The sequence below is a fragment of the Larimichthys crocea genome, chromosome XIII (genome assembly GCF_000972845.2).
Source record: "Larimichthys crocea isolate SSNF chromosome XIII, L_crocea_2.0, whole genome shotgun sequence".
Lineage (NCBI taxonomy): Eukaryota > Metazoa > Chordata > Actinopteri > Sciaenidae > Larimichthys > Larimichthys crocea.
In genome coordinates, this window is record NC_040023.1 from 39053528 (window position 1) to 39071998 (window position 18471).

Sequence of the window (18471 nt, forward strand, 5' to 3'; positions counted from 1 at the left end):
TGTCAGGTGAATTTTGCCAGAAAACTTAAAAAATGTAAAAGAATTTACTTCCAGGTCTAAAAGCATCTTGTTAGGTCACAGTTGCATGCTTGCCAGATCTAAAAGGTTGCAGTTTACAGTATTAAGATGATTCTCTTAAATTCACTAATGTACATGTGTGTTTATTTTGTTTTTCTACAGGGAGCTGAGAGAGAAGATCCAGCCTGAGATCATGGAGTTAATCAAACAGCAGAGGCTCAACAGGTTGTGTGAGGGAACCTGCTTCAGGAAAATCAGCAGTCGCAGGAGGCAAGGTGAGAACGCACACACACGCACACACACACACACAGCCATGAACATGCAGACAGCAGCAGATCATAACAAGACAAACCACTGCTGTATCCAATTCTTTAGCTTCTTCTGTCTCCCCCCGTCTGTTTCTTATCCCTCCTCTCTGCCCCCTGCTCATCTCCTCCTTATTCCCTTTGCGTTATGAAAACCCCACAGGAGATATGATATCACAGGAGATCTTTGAAGCTCTGGACTGCTGTGGAGCTGCTGTCATGATGGTTCACACAAATTTTGCTGGCTCTGTCAACATTCGAGGCAGTGACATATAGCGGCACGTCGCCGCCGCTTACCCAAACACATGCAAAAATCCAGAACACGTCTCTGTGTCTTGAGATGCACAAACATCCTTCCCTTCCTCTTGCCCCTGCATGCACAGATATTTGGCATGCAAAGAAATACAAAGATGCATAAAGCTAAAAGCAGGGTAAACACACATTTATGCACACTTGTCAAGGTAAATTCTACCTTTGTGAAAATAGATGAAAGAATGACAAAAGAGCAGACTGTGGTAACCCCAAGGCTCTGCAGTATGGAGGGTGTAGTGGAAATGGTAACACAGTGCAGTTTTTGCCGAGACATGACACAGGTCAGTTTATGTGTAAGCATGTTACATGTTGAAGGCTGCAACTGTTAGGATGTCGGATTTGACTGTGATGTCCTGATATGTTCAGTTTTTGGAAGCAAAGTCACCCTAGAGACATGACTTTTGACTTAATTTATTGTGAGGATTGATGGTTTTTTCCTTCCTCAGTGGTGCGGTGAAAAGAGGAAAAAGGATAGAAAGTGAAAACTCTAGCCCCGAGCTCTGGTAGGAGCCACAAGAGAGAAAGGAGAGGAGGGAGGAAGAGAGAGCAGTGGCAGCGTTTAGCCTGTATAATATACTGCTCCTCAGTCAAAGAGGCTTTAATCTGGTTGAAACCTGATCCCTTCAATCTTCTGTCCTCCCTCTTGCACTTTCCTTCACCCCCTCTCTGTCAAACAAATGCGTGAAATAAAAAAAACCCAGTGACAAGCTCAGGTTGTAGGTTTGGTTTATTGTTATTGCATTACTGTCCTCAGCTTCCCTGCAGGAGCTGTACTTCCAAATAAGTCAAATTTAAATTGGGAACAACCGGGTGGATTTCTCTCTACTCACCCTGATATATTCCAACATTTAAAAGCCTGATGTGAGCTGTCATCCAGATGTTGTCAAAGCTGGATTACAGAAATAAAAATATATAAATGTAGAAATTGAAAGATGTGAATAGCATCAACCCAGATTTTGGTATCTGATCGTCTTCGCTGCTTGTGGTCAGTTGATTTATGCCTGTCTGCCTTTTATGCAGTGACATGCTGTGAACAGTCCCATATTAGCATATCATGTTTATACTTCAGAGATCGTATGATGCTTGTCAAAGGAATTGAGGACACATGCACATATGTGCACACAGACTTAACGCAGAAACAAAACCATTAGGCATTCAGGAGCAGCACACCCGCACAGCTGTATATAAAACAGTTCATGAGCCTCACTGGATTTAATTTGGCGCACCACCCTGTAGGGTTACACCAGCTTTAATCTGCTGCAAATGCACGCTGACTGTAGAGGAGTCTCCCGCCTGCTACAAGCTAGCTGTAGTTTGCCTCTGAGGACATGAAGGAGTCAAGGACATGCTGTTTCTCCACAATACTTTGGTTTTGCTTTCGTGTCTACTCTCATCTCTCTTCCCTCCACCCATACATGTTAATCCTTTCCTCCCTCTCCGCTCCGTGCTTTTGTTCTCATGCTGGTACTTGCAGCACATCCATGTGCTGACAATGTGAAGAGCACTTTGTCTTTCAGAACTCGGGCAGGCAAGAATAAAAGGAGCCCTGTAGCAAGTTTAATTCATGCTTGGTGTTCACATGAAATTAGGCGATAAATCAAAAACAAGGGAGTTTAATGCATAAGACTGAAACTTGCTTTATTAATGCAATTTCTTTCTTGTCTTTTGTTCATTCTTCACAACTTTTACAATGCCTATTCTTCTTACAAATGTTAACTCTCTATCTACTGTCATGTGCCGCATCTTTTACATACTTCAAACGTGCTCCCTCTCCCCTTCTCCCTCAGCGTCTTACACAACTATTTCACAGTCCTCCAGCCTGCAGGGACTCAAGTATCTACATCAAATATTAATTTAGCTGACTTCAGTGCAGATGACTCTTCCCTCTCGCTACCTTCCAAAGTGCCAGTCTACCCATTACAAGGGGATGTTTCTCTCTAAAAGCTCAAGTTGATGGTGTTTTGATGTTTGAAAGAAAGAGCACTATACCTGTGCAATCTTTTAAGTGCTGGGTGCTGGCAGGTAACAGCACTCAGGGCTCAGGAGAGTGTACCTTGTGTAAATGCTGCACTAAAGCAAAACTAAAATTGGAAATTTGGCCTGATTCTGTTGAATCTCACTGTATCGTTCACCCACGTCCTGGCAGCTGACTTAGATTAAGACAATTATAGTTTAAGTGATACAAGAATGAAATTCAATCCTAAAGAGAGATGCATTGTCTTCAAGCCAAAGGACGAACATATGTGCTTGTATACAGACACACATACACACACACACACAAATCAGTCACGCTATCTGTTAAGCTGAACAGTTGAAAGCGTCCTCTCCCGCCCCTCGCCCCTCCCCTCGACAGCTGCCACACATCTCGAGCTGCTCACTCGTGGATGGGTGCCACGGTGCACCAGCCTGGCACCGCCAACTGTCTATTTTCAGCAATTAGGATTTGGACTGTGCCACCCATGCACACGCCAGCCAGACCTCCCCAGTCTGTGCCCGCTCACTGCCAGCTCTGCTTGGTGCCCACCTTGGCAGGGAACCACTAAAGAACACCAGGCCGGCCACAGAGGCTGGCCATGAAGGCAGTGACCAGCGGTTTACAGATACAGCTGGTAGTTACAGGCCTCCACTCCTGGATGACTACACAAGCCAAGAGGAAAAGGCATTAAACGTGATCAGTTTCAGTTAGTTACTTGTTTTGTATAAAAAAAAATGCACCTGTGACCACATCCTACACGTACATTTTAACCATTGTGGTGTAAAAACTATTTGGATGTTATGTTGTTAACAGAGACTGTTATTCAAAGTAAAACATGCTGTAACACCAAGCATCTTTTTCATTTAACTGTCTCTAGTTTCTGTAGGTAAAGTAGACACTTCCTTCGTTTCATTCCAACAGTTAATGTTTCATTTTTGCCTCATTTAAGACAGAGAAAAAAAACCTTTTGTGCTCCTGGCTGAGTGTGCATATTGTTGTTGAATCATTGTTAAAATGGTGAAGGCCAACTGTCTGTTTTGTTGCCCATCAAGATCCCTCCCTCATGCAGAGCATCATAGCCCATCTGTGGATTTTCCTAAAGGCTGTTTCCTCTTTTTTTTATGTCACAGTTTTTTTTGCCATTCTAATTGTCTCTCCTGTTAATGACTCATGCAATCCCATATAATCGTATGCCAGCCGGTGACATTTTTCATAACTCCTGTAAATCTCTCCCTTTTCCTCCCCTCTGTCTTCATTTCTCCTCATTTTTTCTTCCAGATAAGTTTTGGTATTGTCGTCTGTCTCCGAACCATAAAGTCCTGCACTATGGAGATTTGGAAGAGAGCCCTCAGGGTGAAGTGCCCCACGACTCTTTGCAGGACAAACGTGAGTGTTAAGTAAAATTATTGCCAGTCTTTACCCAGTATTGTCACACAGTAGTATATAGTATGTATGGGCAGTGACAAGCAACTGTCATTGACACTGACTGTTCTCTTTAGTTAGTGCTAGCACCAGTTTTACTTACAGTGCACTCACAGTGACAGATCTAGGGAGAATTTTAACTTTTAATCACTTCAATAAACTTAGCCAACCATCTGGGATGACACAGTTGTCACAGGGATGCTGTTGTTGACTTCACGTCTGTCCTTTCTGCAGTGCCTGTGGCTGATATCAAAGCTGTTATCACCGGCAAAGACTGTCCTCACATGAAGGAGAAGGGAGCCCTGAAGCAAAACAAGGTGTGTGTGTGTGTGTGTGTCTGTGTGTGTGTCTGTGTGTCTGTGCTTTTGTGTGCACACGTGTGTGTACATGTGCATACATGTGGGTTGGTGTCTAACCGGGCGAGAGAATGTGTTTCCGTATGTATGAGCATTGCATAACATGATGTCAGTTACATAAATTTGCTTTGGGAAATAACACAATAACTTGCGTCTGAGTGCTCAGCACAGAGAGACGTATCCATCAGCCGCCTTGTCTAGAAAATAAATCACAGAGTAGCCGTTTAAGCTGCAGACACAAATCACACAAGAGCCACCAAAAACATGCTGACATCTTTTCTTTGCTGTTTAAATTTGAAAGTAACACATTGGTGTGCCCACTGCGGTGCCTTAACCAGGATGAAAGAGCCATCTCGTCTGCGTCTGTGTACACATCAGCCCGTTCTCTCCTGCACTTTGCCTTCCGCAAACCATCACCCCTCACACCACCACCGCCACACCCACCTACCCACGGGACTCTGATATATTGGATCATGGATAAATAGCCTTGAAGACAAAGGAGCATGCCTCCTCCCCGCTTTGTCTCCTTTATTACCTTGTCGATGAGCGCAGGTCTAGGAGAATGACCTGAGGGGGGTCTCTGGGCCGTCGAGCAGGCCTTTTCCCAGCCTTGTGAATGAGAACATGAGCACATTTCATTACTCACTGTTACAAGGCCAGCCAAAGTCACCTCTACGGGCTTTAGAGCAGAGCTGACATGTGGACCATTTGTGTGCCACTGCCACAGTGGTGGGACTGCGAGGAGGCAAGCAGTGTTTCCAAAATCCTTCCAAATTTATTCATCCTAAGTATTTTTTGATAAATGCTTCCATACACATACAGTGTGTCTCCCATAAGCATGCACTCAAAGCCATATTTGCCTTGTTTTAAACTCTTGCAATGCCTTAAGACATTCATGTTATTTAGAAAACAAGTGTACTGACCTGGAAGTGCCGTTTGCCTTTCATCTGTGCTGCATTTTGCATCTCATTGCTGTAGTACAGCTTTCTGTTTTATGTACATGCAGGAACATGACTGGGGGATATTTGATAAGTGTGTGTTTACGAACATCCATGCAGTTTGTGATGGGTCTGTTTTGTGTGAAAAATGCAGATTTGTGCAGCTGTATTAAAATAATGGTGTGGTGGTGAAAGGAAGATTAAATGAAGCATTATTTAATTGAAGTCTCGGTGATGGCGGACAAAGTACTGCAAGAAAGGGAAGCTGCAATTTAATTAACAATTTAAAAAACAGCAACTAAAAGGGAGCCCTGATAAATTAACACAATAATGGGCAACACCAAATAATGAGCAGAGTTGTGTCTTTGTTTGAACTTTAACTTCTAACAAAGCTGTTAATGCACTTACACATTTACAACATGCTCAGTGTCAGGATCACGGAGTCCTCTGTACAACCTTTTGTTTTGTGTCTTTTTAAGGTTTTTCCATCTCTTCATCTTGATATGTGGTTTTAAAAACTCTCACAGTATTAGTATTAGTAATAGATGTACAATTAAGGTTTCCTAAATTGAATTTTAGCTGTATTGAGTCTTTGTACAGCATTATATCATCCTTTCTCTTCCAAGCCTCCTGGTCTGAGACAAAGCCCACCACTGAACTGCATCATTTAAGCTCTCCCTCTGTGTAATTACCTGCTGCCTTAGTAAATTTGACTCTAATTTCACACAAATTGCAAGCAAGCGTTTAATGAATTACTTTCATGTATCTGGCTCTCAGTTGCCCTGTTCTGTCCTCACAATGCATTCAATTAATTTCCTACAGTAGCCCAAAGTGGATATTGAGGTGAAATTGTACCATCATTTTTCAGTATCTGTGGTCATCCCAGGTATTTCTTTTAAGTTCCACCTCGCTGTTACGCGATGAGTTGATATGCAGCTGATGTAACAGACCGTGAGGAGGAGAGGAGAGGAAGATTTGACTGGTATGACAGCATTGTGGTGTAAATCTCACCTTTCTCCTTTTTTTTTTTCTTGCACCCTTTTCCTTGTTCTTCTTTTACCTCTCCATCCCACCGCCTCCACTCTGTCACTGTCTGAATCTCCTGCTCTGTCTTTGCACCATTTTCTCCTCCTCACCGTTCCCTCTCTGCTATTCACTCTGTCCTCTCTGCAGGAGGTGTTAGAGCTGGCCTTCTCTGTCCTCTATGAGTCGGACGAGTATTTAAACTTTATTGCTCCTGACAAGCATGAGGTAAGCCAACAGTGATTGTTGACTGTGTCAGACCGAATGGATATGTGTGATCATGAAGAATGAAGAGAGACGTTTTGTGTATGCAAGTGGAGAGGTCGGATACATACTTCATCACTACAGCATATTTAAGTGGTTCATTTGACAGAAACACATTGGAATAAATGTGTGTATAGTGTTTTTACAACCTATCTCTGGTACAAATGATCAATAAATCAAGATTAGATTAACTGCATAATAAACTATAAAAGAAAACTATAGTACCCCTAAGCAGAGCTATAGACTTAAAACTTGAACTCATGCCAGACTAAAGTGAGACCTGACTTTGATTTGGCTGCTTTGAAGGTTAAAAGTGTCTGTTCTCTCACCACAACATATTGTGGTTTAACAACACATGTTGACAACATTTCTAATCATGCATCATGTTACCCTCATGCACATGCCTTATACAAACTGAAACACAAAAAAAACCTTTTAGTGGTCAAAAAACTCCACAGGGTACCTTAATCTTATTTAGAACCTGAAATCAACAATAAAACAATCAAATAAATTATAAGACAGCTGTAGCAAGTCTTTATATAGCTACACCCTCTGGATATATATTATTGCAATCTCAGTGGCTTTGTTAGGAGTTGGTCTCAGTCACTTTTAAAGGATTAACAGGCTTAAAAGGAAAATATGAAAATGCTGCTTTATTTTAATGGCTTTTAAAAGCAATCAGAGACATTCAGAAGTTTGCATGATGAGTTGGGTGGTGGATAAAATCACTTATCATGGTGTATGTAACTTTATTAATAATGATATAGTACATTTTGTTCCATTAAACACTTTTCATTGTCACAACATTGTCCATAATGACCTAATGCACGATTGCAGTTTAGCTTAGCATGGTATAGATGGTTATTATATTTTCTTGACAGTGTATTTGTCATGATATTATCCGATGCTATTTGCATATGACTTTTTAAAACAGCTCTGCTTATAACTATAATATCTGGCAACAAATAAAGGTGTTCTTGTTTGCTTTTTTGCTTTTTTTTTTCTTGTGTAAAAGTACACATTGGAGACAGATGTCTAATACTTTATGACTTCCTCTAAGGATAAATCTCATTATCTTGTGTTGAATCCAAAAAACTTTTTTGTACATATTTTTTTAAACTTAGAAGTTTGTATTTAGGACAAGAGAGAAGAAGGTGTCCCTGCTCTTTTTCTCCTGAGTCAGAGTGTACACAAATCTTCCTCCCTTGGTGGTTGGCTTCTTTTATGCCTGCATGTCTCTGTAGCAGGTGGAGTCAACAGCTTGCTTTGAGTTTGAAATATGTCATGCTTAATTATAGTAGGTTTTGGAAGTTTTTAGTTTGTGGTTTTAGCTTCAGTTTCTTCCTGCCCATTCCGATTTATTTTAATTTTGAATCTACCTCTATCTATATCTCTGCAGTACTGCGTCTGGACAGATGGTCTCAACGCCCTCCTCGGTAAGGAGATGACCAGTGATTACACCAAATCTGACATGGACACCCTCCTCTCCATGGAGATGAAGCTCCGTCTCTTGGATCTAGAGAACATCCAGATTCCCGAGGCCCCGCCCCCGATTCCCAAAGAACCTAGCAACTATGACTTTGTTTATGACTGTAACTAGACGAACGACCCCACAAGCCCCGAACCCAAACCCACCCAGCACCTACTGTACTCACTGGACCAATCCCCTTTTCTTACAAACTGGAACATAAAAAAAAAAAACAACAACAACAACAACAAATAAAACCATATAATATAAAAAATGAACTGTGATTGAAAGAAAAAAGGATTTATTGAACTATTTTCCTCTTGCTTCTTGCTAGACCTTTATAAGAGAGAAAATGGTGCATATTAATAGGCTCGCTGCACTTGAGGGACTCGGGGTCATCAGGTTGCCATGGAGAAGAGAAACCAGGAAGCATTTGTTTGGCCTGTCGTTGGTCGTCCTGCGTCTTCTTCCTCACTCTCCTCCTGTGTCAGATGTTTTGAAACATTTACTTCTCGGCCGAGGCGCCCGCTGTCATTTTGCTTGAAGATCGTTGTAGACAAACGCTTAGAAATTCTATTTGATTCAGCTTCCTTGTTGTCCTTTCTTTATGTTTACTTTATTATTTTTCCTCAGGGCTTTTGTGGGGGGAGGGATGATGATTGTGTAGTCCAGGAGCAGGGAGGGACGGGGGTTTTGTGTTCTGTCATCAGCTTTCCAGCAGTATTTCCTGTCACATTCTTACTTACAGTATTTGTGGCAGCTAAATGTTTCCCAAGAGGCTAAAAGGAAGGATGAAGTACATTTTAAGACAAATACTTCATGAAAATAGTCTCTTTATATCAACTCTGTCCTGCTACACATATGCTGAAGACTGTTAGAATAAGTCGATCCTCAAAATCAAGGCATTGTATTGCAGTAGAAAGCCTTTCTTTTAAATATTCTTAATGTAAATGTTAATATCCCACCGCTGCTTTTTGCATATTGTACACACCTACACAGTGGCTTTGCCAAAAACGACCGTAAAAGCAGCACCATTGTGAAACACACACACAAACACACACTCGTCTCTCCCTTATTTGAGTCTCTCTTGTTGTAATGACTGCTGTACACAACATTCCTAAGCAATATTTGAGCTTTTTTTTGTTTATCATTTGTAAGATGGTCATAATTTAGTGATTTTAAAATTGTGAAACTGCCAAGTAGTTGGTATTACAAAGAGGATGTTAGTGTTTTGGTCAAGGAAAGTTGTCTTTTTTGTGTGTTCAGGACTATATGGCCACAAAAATTGAAAGTTTATGTATTTTTTTAATTTAAAAAGAAATCATGGTTGTTATTTCTAGTATGATTTATATATTTTCCCCTTCCTATTTAATATCTTCAGATGTTTTTTTTCTTTAGGATTTTTCAAAGCCCCTCAAAACTGCTGTTTACATTAAAGATTTAAGAACCGTATCTACTCTTTCCTTCTGTTCCTTTCTTCATTCATGAAACACAGACACAAGGATCATGCCAGTGTTTTGTATGCAGGTGGAAGACTGGTGCTTGATTAAGAGCGAACAATTAAACACAGAAATTTGGTGTCTTTGTTTCGCTAGTTACAGTTGTTATTGTCATAACTAATCTCAAACAAAAGCTAGACATTCAATGCACATATACTGTATGAAACAATCCCATATGGACCAATCTACACTGAATGTAGATTGCGCTGAAATTATCTTGTCGACAATGCAATGAACTAAGCCTACTGAAATATACCACATGAAATGAAAAAATAAATAAATGTTGAAAAGAATGATTTTGTACAAATATCTGTAACAACAAGCCAATATGATATGTTTCAAGTTCCCTTAACCTCTAAACTTCACTCTTCTTTTATCAATGACTGACTGGTGCATCAGAGAGAACAACTTGAATAGACCTCTTGCACCCGTCTAATGTTTTGATAATACATTTATTTAAAATGTTTCAGTCTACATAACCAACTTTAACCTTAATAAATTCCCTGCAACACCAGATAAACCCAAAACCTGAACAAAAAATCAACTGAAACCAAAATATTGAATAAAAACATACATATTGACATTTTTACACTTATCAGCCCCTGTGGTGTACTTTTAATACTTTATGCACATTACATACCCATTTCGTGTACCCACAACTGTGCATTCAACCAGTCAGTAAACACAACAACAACGAGGACTCATGCAGCACTGACTGGTACATGCTGAAATTATTGGCTGGTCACTGAAGGTGCTCGTAATCACCAGCGGCAGAATAAAGCAAAGTACATTTACTTAATTATAAAGGAAACTACCCAACAGTTTATATAAGGAAAGCTGAAATTATTACATTATTAATCAGTTTCTTGATTGACAGAAAATTGTTTCATGGTTCCAGCTTGACACATGATTGAATTATTTTCATTTTAGTTCAAAATTAGCTCCACTTCAACTAAATACAACATTAAATTGTTGTGCACACATTGGTGGATAATATGATATATAATAGTATAACACTCACAGTGGCCATTCTTCTGCATTGAGTACTTTTAATACTTGTACATTTTTCTAATTATACTGTTAACTAAGTAAAGGATCTAAATACTTCCACCACTGCTCATCACACACACCACATGATTGGATGGGTGGGAGATATTGTGCACAGCACCTTCTCCTCTCTCTCTCTCTCAACTCCAGGTTGATCTCTTCTGTCCAGCTTAAATAGTCTGCAGGAGTGGCACTGGCCTCAGCGGACCGGGACAAAATTTAATGGTATTTGATGAAAATGCCTCTGTAGCCTCTGTTGTATCACCAGAGCTGTCATTTCTGAAAAGACACCGCTCTGTGCACAAACACTTTTAAATCTCTCATGTATTCAGGCTCAAACATCCTCCTACATCTTTATCAAATCTACATTTCCTCTATACAAATTACATTTTCTACCTGTCAAAGAGGGATAACATTGCTATATGAAAAGGTAATATTAGTTTTGACTCAGACAATTTGCCCAACATCTCAATAATACAGTAAATGCAGCAGAACTTGCATGTAAATTGTTCTCAGATTGATCACTGTGAAGGCCACCATCATCCCTAAATATTTATGTAGAAAACAATCCGTCAAATGCTTATGATTTATGATCTACCTTTGTTTCGTGTGGAATATGTTTGCCTTGCTGTGTGTGTGTGCCTGTCCTTGGTTTAGGTGCCTCGGTTTTCCCATTACATGCCTGGCTGTGTCACAGGATATTTATTTGCCTGCACATAGGTCATAGCATTCCCTTACTCCTCCGTGTGTGACACCATTTCCTGCTTGACGGCTCTATATACCAACCAACACAGGGACATCCACTGAGCTCCGTCTTCAGGGAAAGATTGTTCACTCACGAATGGATTCTGATGCCCCCATGCTCATTAGAAATGTAAGTCAGAGCCTAACAGCAGCTGTCTCACACTCTCTTGGGCAAAAACGAAAATACTCTCTCTTGACTGCCACAAAGTCTTTGAAATACTCACACACTGAGCATGCAGATGTTTCAACAGTCACGCTTAAATGGGACCATTCCTGGGAGGAGAAGCTGTGGTGTGTTGTGAGCCAAGCAAAGCCAGTCTGTGAAGTGGATTAGTCACTTGAGCTGATGGCCCTGATGAAACTGTATTAGCCACTTGTTAGTAAGGTCAGAAGAGAAAAAGAAGAAGAAGACAAATGCAAAGCGAGGACAAATCAACAGAAACGAGTTGCAATAAACAAATAAAAAAACTATATAATTAATAAATAGATCAAACCCCAGTGTACTGTATGTACATCACAAAACAGAAATATAACTTTACAATGCTCTCCACTACCAAGAAATAAACATTAAGGAACATTCTGCCCTCAACCATTTGAAACTTACACAATTTGTTTTATTCATTTAGAATATAAGTTTCTTAAATTCTGTGTAAAGTAAGAATAAAAATGTGTACTGAGTTTGTCAGACTAAAATAGAAAGTGTTTTTAACCACCCAGCCAAATTTGAATTAATAAAAATATCAACAAGTTTATGAAATTAGGTGTCAAAATCGGGTAAAAATGAGCAGCTCAGCTCCAGGACTGTGGGGGTGTGTCCACTGATGTGCTGAAGCCTCAGTGTGTCATCGAGCCACCCTTTAGAACTGCCAAAAAAAAAAAACCTGGACTGAAAACTGGTGAAAAACAGTTTTATAACAGCGTTCTATGAAGTATTTTCACATGTTTCAGCAACTATTTTCCAACATGTTCAATGTATTTTGAAAGAAATCTCAGAATCGCCTTCACGCGGAATTTAAATACAGACTCTGGAGGTAGGCCAAGTTGTCCTTTAATCAGATGATGGTGGTTTAATCTCTGATTCCTCCATTCTACATGTCAGAAAAGAAGATGCTGCAAATCAGTTGCCATTGGTGTATGAATGGTTACCCCCTTAAAAAACTGATGGGCGGTTGGTGCCTGGCATGGAAGATGCAGTGTATGAATAAATGTGAACGGGTGAATGAGATATGTAGTGTAAAAGCACCTTGAGTGTCTGGAAGACTAGAAATGAACTGCTATATAAGTACAGTCCATTTTACATTTATACTTAATGAAAAAATGTGAATTAAATATGCATATAGGAATTTGGTTAAATTGGAAATTAAATTGACAAAATCAGTCACATTTAAATTGAAGAACAAATAACAGCATCTGCTTGAAATGTATAGCAACACAGAAGCCACATACCTGCTGACATTTGTCAGAGGAAGAGTCTATAAATATCATGATGACGTAATGCTAAAACGGCTGACAACTGCAGGACTACTACCATGCAAGGTGTTTCTTTTATTTTGTCCCCTCCCTGTAAACAGTTGTGTGTGCATGAGTGTGTTCATACATGTAGCTGTTAAAAGCTGAAAAAAATCTAGCAAAGTATCTATTTTTATGCACTTACCATATCTTGATTCCCTGGGGTGCTCATTGCCATCATGTGTTTGTGTGTTTCAATGCACACGGGCCTGTGAAAGACAGGGGAGGAAAGGACTTGGCTGGCCTCATTACAAGTTCCCAGAGATTTAACGCAGAGTGTGTGACAGCAGCCGGAGGGGCTTCAGCCAGCAGGGTGCAGCTCCTCTCCTCATCCAGCAGGACACACTAATCACATCAGATTAAGGCTGGAACTGATTATACGGGAACACTCTCTTCCAGAGCGGGCTATCTCAGACAAGTTGGCATGGCATCCAGAATTGTCTGCCTTCTGCCCTCTGTTAATGTCCACTTGATAGTGTTTGGAGGGTCACTTTGGCCATACACACAACAAAAAACACTTTCTATCAAAGTGATAGTTTCAATTAAAACTACTGACTTTGAGGGCTGCTTCCAACTCAGAAAACCTGTTTTTGTGATATGGACCTTTAACTTTTCTCAAACTTGGATTAGTTCTTGCCCCGCTTGCTGCTGTTGTCTTGCGTGTATATCTATCAGACTTCAGGTCAGGAAGCTTGTGATCTTTTAAAGATTTTATGCCACATCATCAAAGTGTCTTCAAAGTAGAGAAGGATTAAAGGTGAAACCAATACAAACAAAGAAACTATACTTATTATTTCTCGTCTTTTGTTATTGAACGTGGTGCCATAGTTCAGTCGTTCCCTGAGGGTGTTATTGACAAAATGCCATCTTACTGTCACCAAGTAAATCACAAATCTAATGGTACCAAAAGAAACACCTTAAGAAAAAATGTGCAACAGCTTTTCTAAGTTCTCTTGCTCATCATTTGTATTGACTTGTTTTCTCAGCGTTTTCTCTGAGTCTCTCATTACTGGAGACATTTGTCCAATGTGGACCCATTAGAGGCCACAAATAGGAGCTCTGCTACACTGATCCTATTGATTACTGGAGGGACAGTAATCAATATCCCTTGTACATTATTATTCACCTGACCAAAGAGCAACAATCGTCAGTCAGTGTGGAACACACTGAAGGATGCTGGTTGCAGCAATTTCTGATGTGACTGACACCTCCAGGTGCTAAGTCTGGATAGAAAAGACAGTTATTGATTAATAACTCAGATTTAAATCCCATAGATCACAGATGCATCACTGTTTGTGTATATTTTCTATAGCTTCTGGTTGGAAGCAATGTGGTCGTACATGAACATGACATTTTCTGGTTAGAACATTTTTGGTTATTTCACAGTTCGGTGGGCGGGACTGGAAAAAGGTGATGTCTGAGCACCAATAAGAGTTTTGAATGGAAGTCTGATGACAGTTGACAGATTGTTTGCTTTGGTCCCAGGCTACCATCTGTCATGTTTAATCAAACTACATCTATGCAGTCCTGATGAAGCAGAGCTGATTTCTTTAGTTTTAACTCCTAATGAAAAAGCCCTTGGGAGGTTTTCAGACTTAGCATATTTACCATATGGCCATGAATATTTAAGGTAATAAAGAAGCACTTAAAGATAATAGATACACTACCGGTCAAAAGTTTTAGAACACCGAAATTTTCCCAGTTCTTTAAATTGAAATTCAAGCAGTTCAAGTCCAATGAATAGCTTGTTCATGGAACAAGAAAAGGGTTAATAACTTAAAGCTGTTCTGCAGCAATGGAGGTTGGTCAATCCTTTAAAGTCGGTGCTAGAGATTTCCACAGATGTCCCGACATGTTTTGATTACTTACAAATCCCTCTGTCTGCATAAAAGTAGTGTAGGGTAGTGTACAATGTGGTACCATACTCTTGTGGGCATTATTTGAACAGTATTGTACTGCAGAAAGTAGTGTGTTGCTATAAAAATGGCGAGAAAAAGGCAATTAACAATGAAAAAGAGACAGACCATCACAACACTTAAAAATGTAGGTCTTTCCTACAGAGAAATTGTGAAGAAACTCAAGGTGTCAGTGAATACAGTCTCCTTATGTCATGGACCAAAACAATTTTTGTAACAGGCTGTTTATTGCTGCTGTGATGTTGGACATTTTAATAAGGGGGGTTATGGAGATCGACTCGTTCTGTAGTGTATTTTCAAACCTTTAAACCGGGACCTCCAGTGCACGTTCATGCACATGTATGTGCTCATACATGCACTATAGGAATTTTAACCAGGATCATCGGGTACAGTTATTTCAGCTCTTAGCACACCTACCTTGCATTCAACACCTGACACTATGTACGCTGCATTTTTCGTTGCCAGGTGCTTAAGGAAGGAGTGAGCCACCTGGTGCTCTTTAAAAAAGACCAACTTTCTCCGGCATGACAGCTAACTGTTAGCATACTGACAGGTTCTGTCAGAAAGACCCACAAGCCCGTGACTCATAGGCTAACAACAGCCTTGGCAATGACATTGAGTGACACACATACAGACAAATGCAGTGTTCAGATACGTAGTGAATTTTGTGTTTTTATATAGTGGTAGGTAATATTGACTGTGAGAGTACATTAGAAACATCTATGTAAGCACTGAAAACAACATTTTTATATATATATACATTAAAATTATTATTTTAATTGTGGTGAAAACTGGGACAGTTTGGTTGTGAATGTTTGGTTGTGCAATGAGACAAAAGATGTCAAAGTTTCAACTACCAGTGAAACACTGATCAGCCTGGTGTTACGCTCTACTTATATAGACTGTATTCTAATGATAATTAGGTGATTAAATTCTAAGAGTAATACTTGTGTAACTGCATGTTAACAGCTTAAACTTAAAGGCTTAAACTACTTAATAGGTAGGTTTCCTTTCTGAATAGAGGAAGATGAGCAGTCGCTGTGCCAGTTCCTCCAGCTGTAGCGCCTGGGGCCCTGCACCAGGATTAGCAGGATGAAATGATTGCATTAACCCAGACAAAGATCATCCCAGCAGAGTGGGAAAATGTGATTCAGATAAACGGATACAACTCTGAAATTGATTCCCATGTCCACCCCAACAGTTGCTTAATCTCAGCTATCTCAGTGATGAATCTGAAAGTCTTATCTCCACTGGTGTTAGTGTGGTGATTGATTGAAGAGACTGCTGCAGTCAGTCAGTGTTTACAAGACTTATACAAGCACACCAGGACTAATGCATTTCTAATAGGCTGCAGGAGGAGCAGCCTGCCAAGATGCATTCACTCCACACAACGGGGAAACTGTTGTAGATTAGAGCTGATCAAGTTTATTTGTAGCACTAATTGCCACATAAACAAGCTCTAAAGAGACAAAACTTGAGGTTTTAAGTCAATTTTTGACATTCAAAAAAAAAACCCCAACAATTTCACCAAGTCTATTTAGCAGCTGTTTTCAATGTGTAGAATGTTTTCCATTCTGGCTTAAAAGCTACACTTTAAACTTAATTCTTGACCTTGGAAAACAAACTTTCTCAAAAATATTAATATTTATGACATTAAATAGCCTGAATCTTTCATCTTTGTTGACGTTTGAATAAGATATCAAAAAGTAAATATCAAAAACTATGCGAACTGGGGAAATTCTTTATCCAGAAGTTATAATTATTCGAAAGAACAATGCTGTATTTCTCCAATGGCTTCGTTTTTTCTTTCTTTCGTTTTTTTGGTACATCTTTTATCATATTCCTGAACACCAGGAAACATGCCTGTCAAGAAGAAACAACTTCTAACAGAGCTAAAACGGTCTCACAGTCACCTGTCTTCTCTGCCTCTCGCTCATTTTTTTGTATTATTTAAAGTATATACATTTAAGTCAAATCCCAGCATGGTATTTTCTTTTTTGATGTCCTCCTTATGTCACTATCTCCCCTGTTCCCGCTTAAAAACACACACACACCCATACACACACACACACACACACACAAGAAACTTCTGTTCTATTTTGGTGAATAGCAGTCTCAGCAAGTGAACATGTCGTATGCAAGTCTTTTGTTCTCCTCTGCATCGCTCAGGATCTAATTCTGGTGAAGGTTGACACCTCTTGATGTTGTAAAATGGACGGGTACTTTGTTGTAAACCGGAGCCCATGAATCATTTGGGATGGCTTTGAAAAGCAAGAGCACCACTGAGGAGGGGGAGGTGATGAAGAAGAGACTTTTTAATGTGGCAACAATTGAGCTGAACTTTGCCTCGGGTGTCGGTTTTTGGACCGTGAGGTTTGCTCCTCTAATTGCTCCTGAGTTTTCAAAAGTCACCATATGTTCGGGGGTGTCTGGCTTTCATAAAGAAGACATGTGGGGGGAAATGAAAGATGGATGATGATGTACTGAGGACCACAGGGGATTCTGTTTGATGCCACAATAAATCTTTTAGATTTCCCCACTGCAGGCACCACCCAAGGCTGCACCAAATGAAACAACATGCCTGCTGGACAGAGGGACTGTCCTCCAGCCAGGTGACCTCCCAAGTGGTGCTGTCCCTGGAGATGTTGAGCAGAGTTTCCCATATCGTAATCACACAATCAATATTTCTGTCACAAATCCAACTTTTTTTTCGCACATCCAACAGACAGTTGCATGCTTCTCCTCAATGTCCTAGATGTCATTTCTGGTTGTTTTTCTGTCTGTTTGTGTATTCTAGAAGAATTACCTGCAGTGACAATTCTTCATGTTTGTCTCATCACAGGTGTGTGAGGAAAAAGTGACAGTGATAGATCGATAACGGAGGAGAGAGAAAAATCTCCCATTGAGCCATTTTTTTTCAAGCTGCATTGTGTGGGATTGACACAAGACTAATGCAAGCCAAATCCAGCCCAGTGCGTCTATATTTACCACTGCAGAACCTGCCAGTGCCAGTGTGTGTAGGATGACAGCAGGCATAGCGCTTCAATAGGAAAATATTGTCAAGATGACTCGCTGCAACAGCCAAGGAACAGGCTCAAGACTACTGTTGCAATCTCAGGTAAGACTCACAGCTGTTTAAGATGCCCCTGGACCCTTCAGTCAAGAGTTATTGAGACCACAAACTTTCAGGTAAAAAAAAACAACTGAAAAAACGATAGGATAGGAGAGAAAGATAGGAAGACTTTAAAATCTATTAAAAGTTGTTTCTTTTCTTTCAACTTTCCTCTACATTGCTCCAGTTAATTCCTGCCAAGGGAACAACACACACAATCTTTGAAGTTTCTTTTTCCTCTCTAAAATATAGGTCAGTTTGGTACTTTTTAATTTAAATTTCTGCTGCTTCAGTTGTTAAAAAAGAAGGAAGGAAGTATGAACATTGTGGCTGAGGTTCAAAAAGCTTTTGTAGACTAGGTGTGGTGATCTACAACCATTAGAGCACAAAAAAGCACAAGTCTGTGAAGTGCCATCATGGTTATGCCCATCTTTTTGCATAGAAAAGTAATGGTTTGCTATACTGGTGCAATACGTTTTAAACATACATGTACATATAAGTATTGACCTGACAATTTATGTTCTATTGCTTAGTTTCTGCAAATATAATCTTAATTGTGACTG

The 18471-nt window shown here is 40.0% G+C and overlaps 1 protein-coding gene across 6 annotated transcripts in view; it reads left to right on the forward strand.

The window, feature by feature from the left end:
- elmo1 (engulfment and cell motility 1 (ced-12 homolog, C. elegans)) overlaps positions 1-9533 on the forward strand; it is a 95049-nt gene extending 85516 nt beyond the window's left edge. For all 6 annotated transcript variants that reach the window (XM_019264254.2, XM_019264255.2, XM_027286308.1 and 3 more), the window contains 5 exons: positions 181-293; positions 3889-3996; positions 4267-4349; positions 6500-6577; positions 8013-9533. In XM_019264254.2, the coding sequence (XP_019119799.1) occupies positions 181-293; positions 3889-3996; positions 4267-4349; positions 6500-6577; positions 8013-8213 (583 nt within the window). In that variant the 3' untranslated portion in view covers positions 8214-9533. The remainder of the gene's footprint in view (positions 1-180; positions 294-3888; positions 3997-4266; positions 4350-6499; positions 6578-8012) is intronic.
- Positions 9534-18471: the final 8938 nt, after the last annotated feature.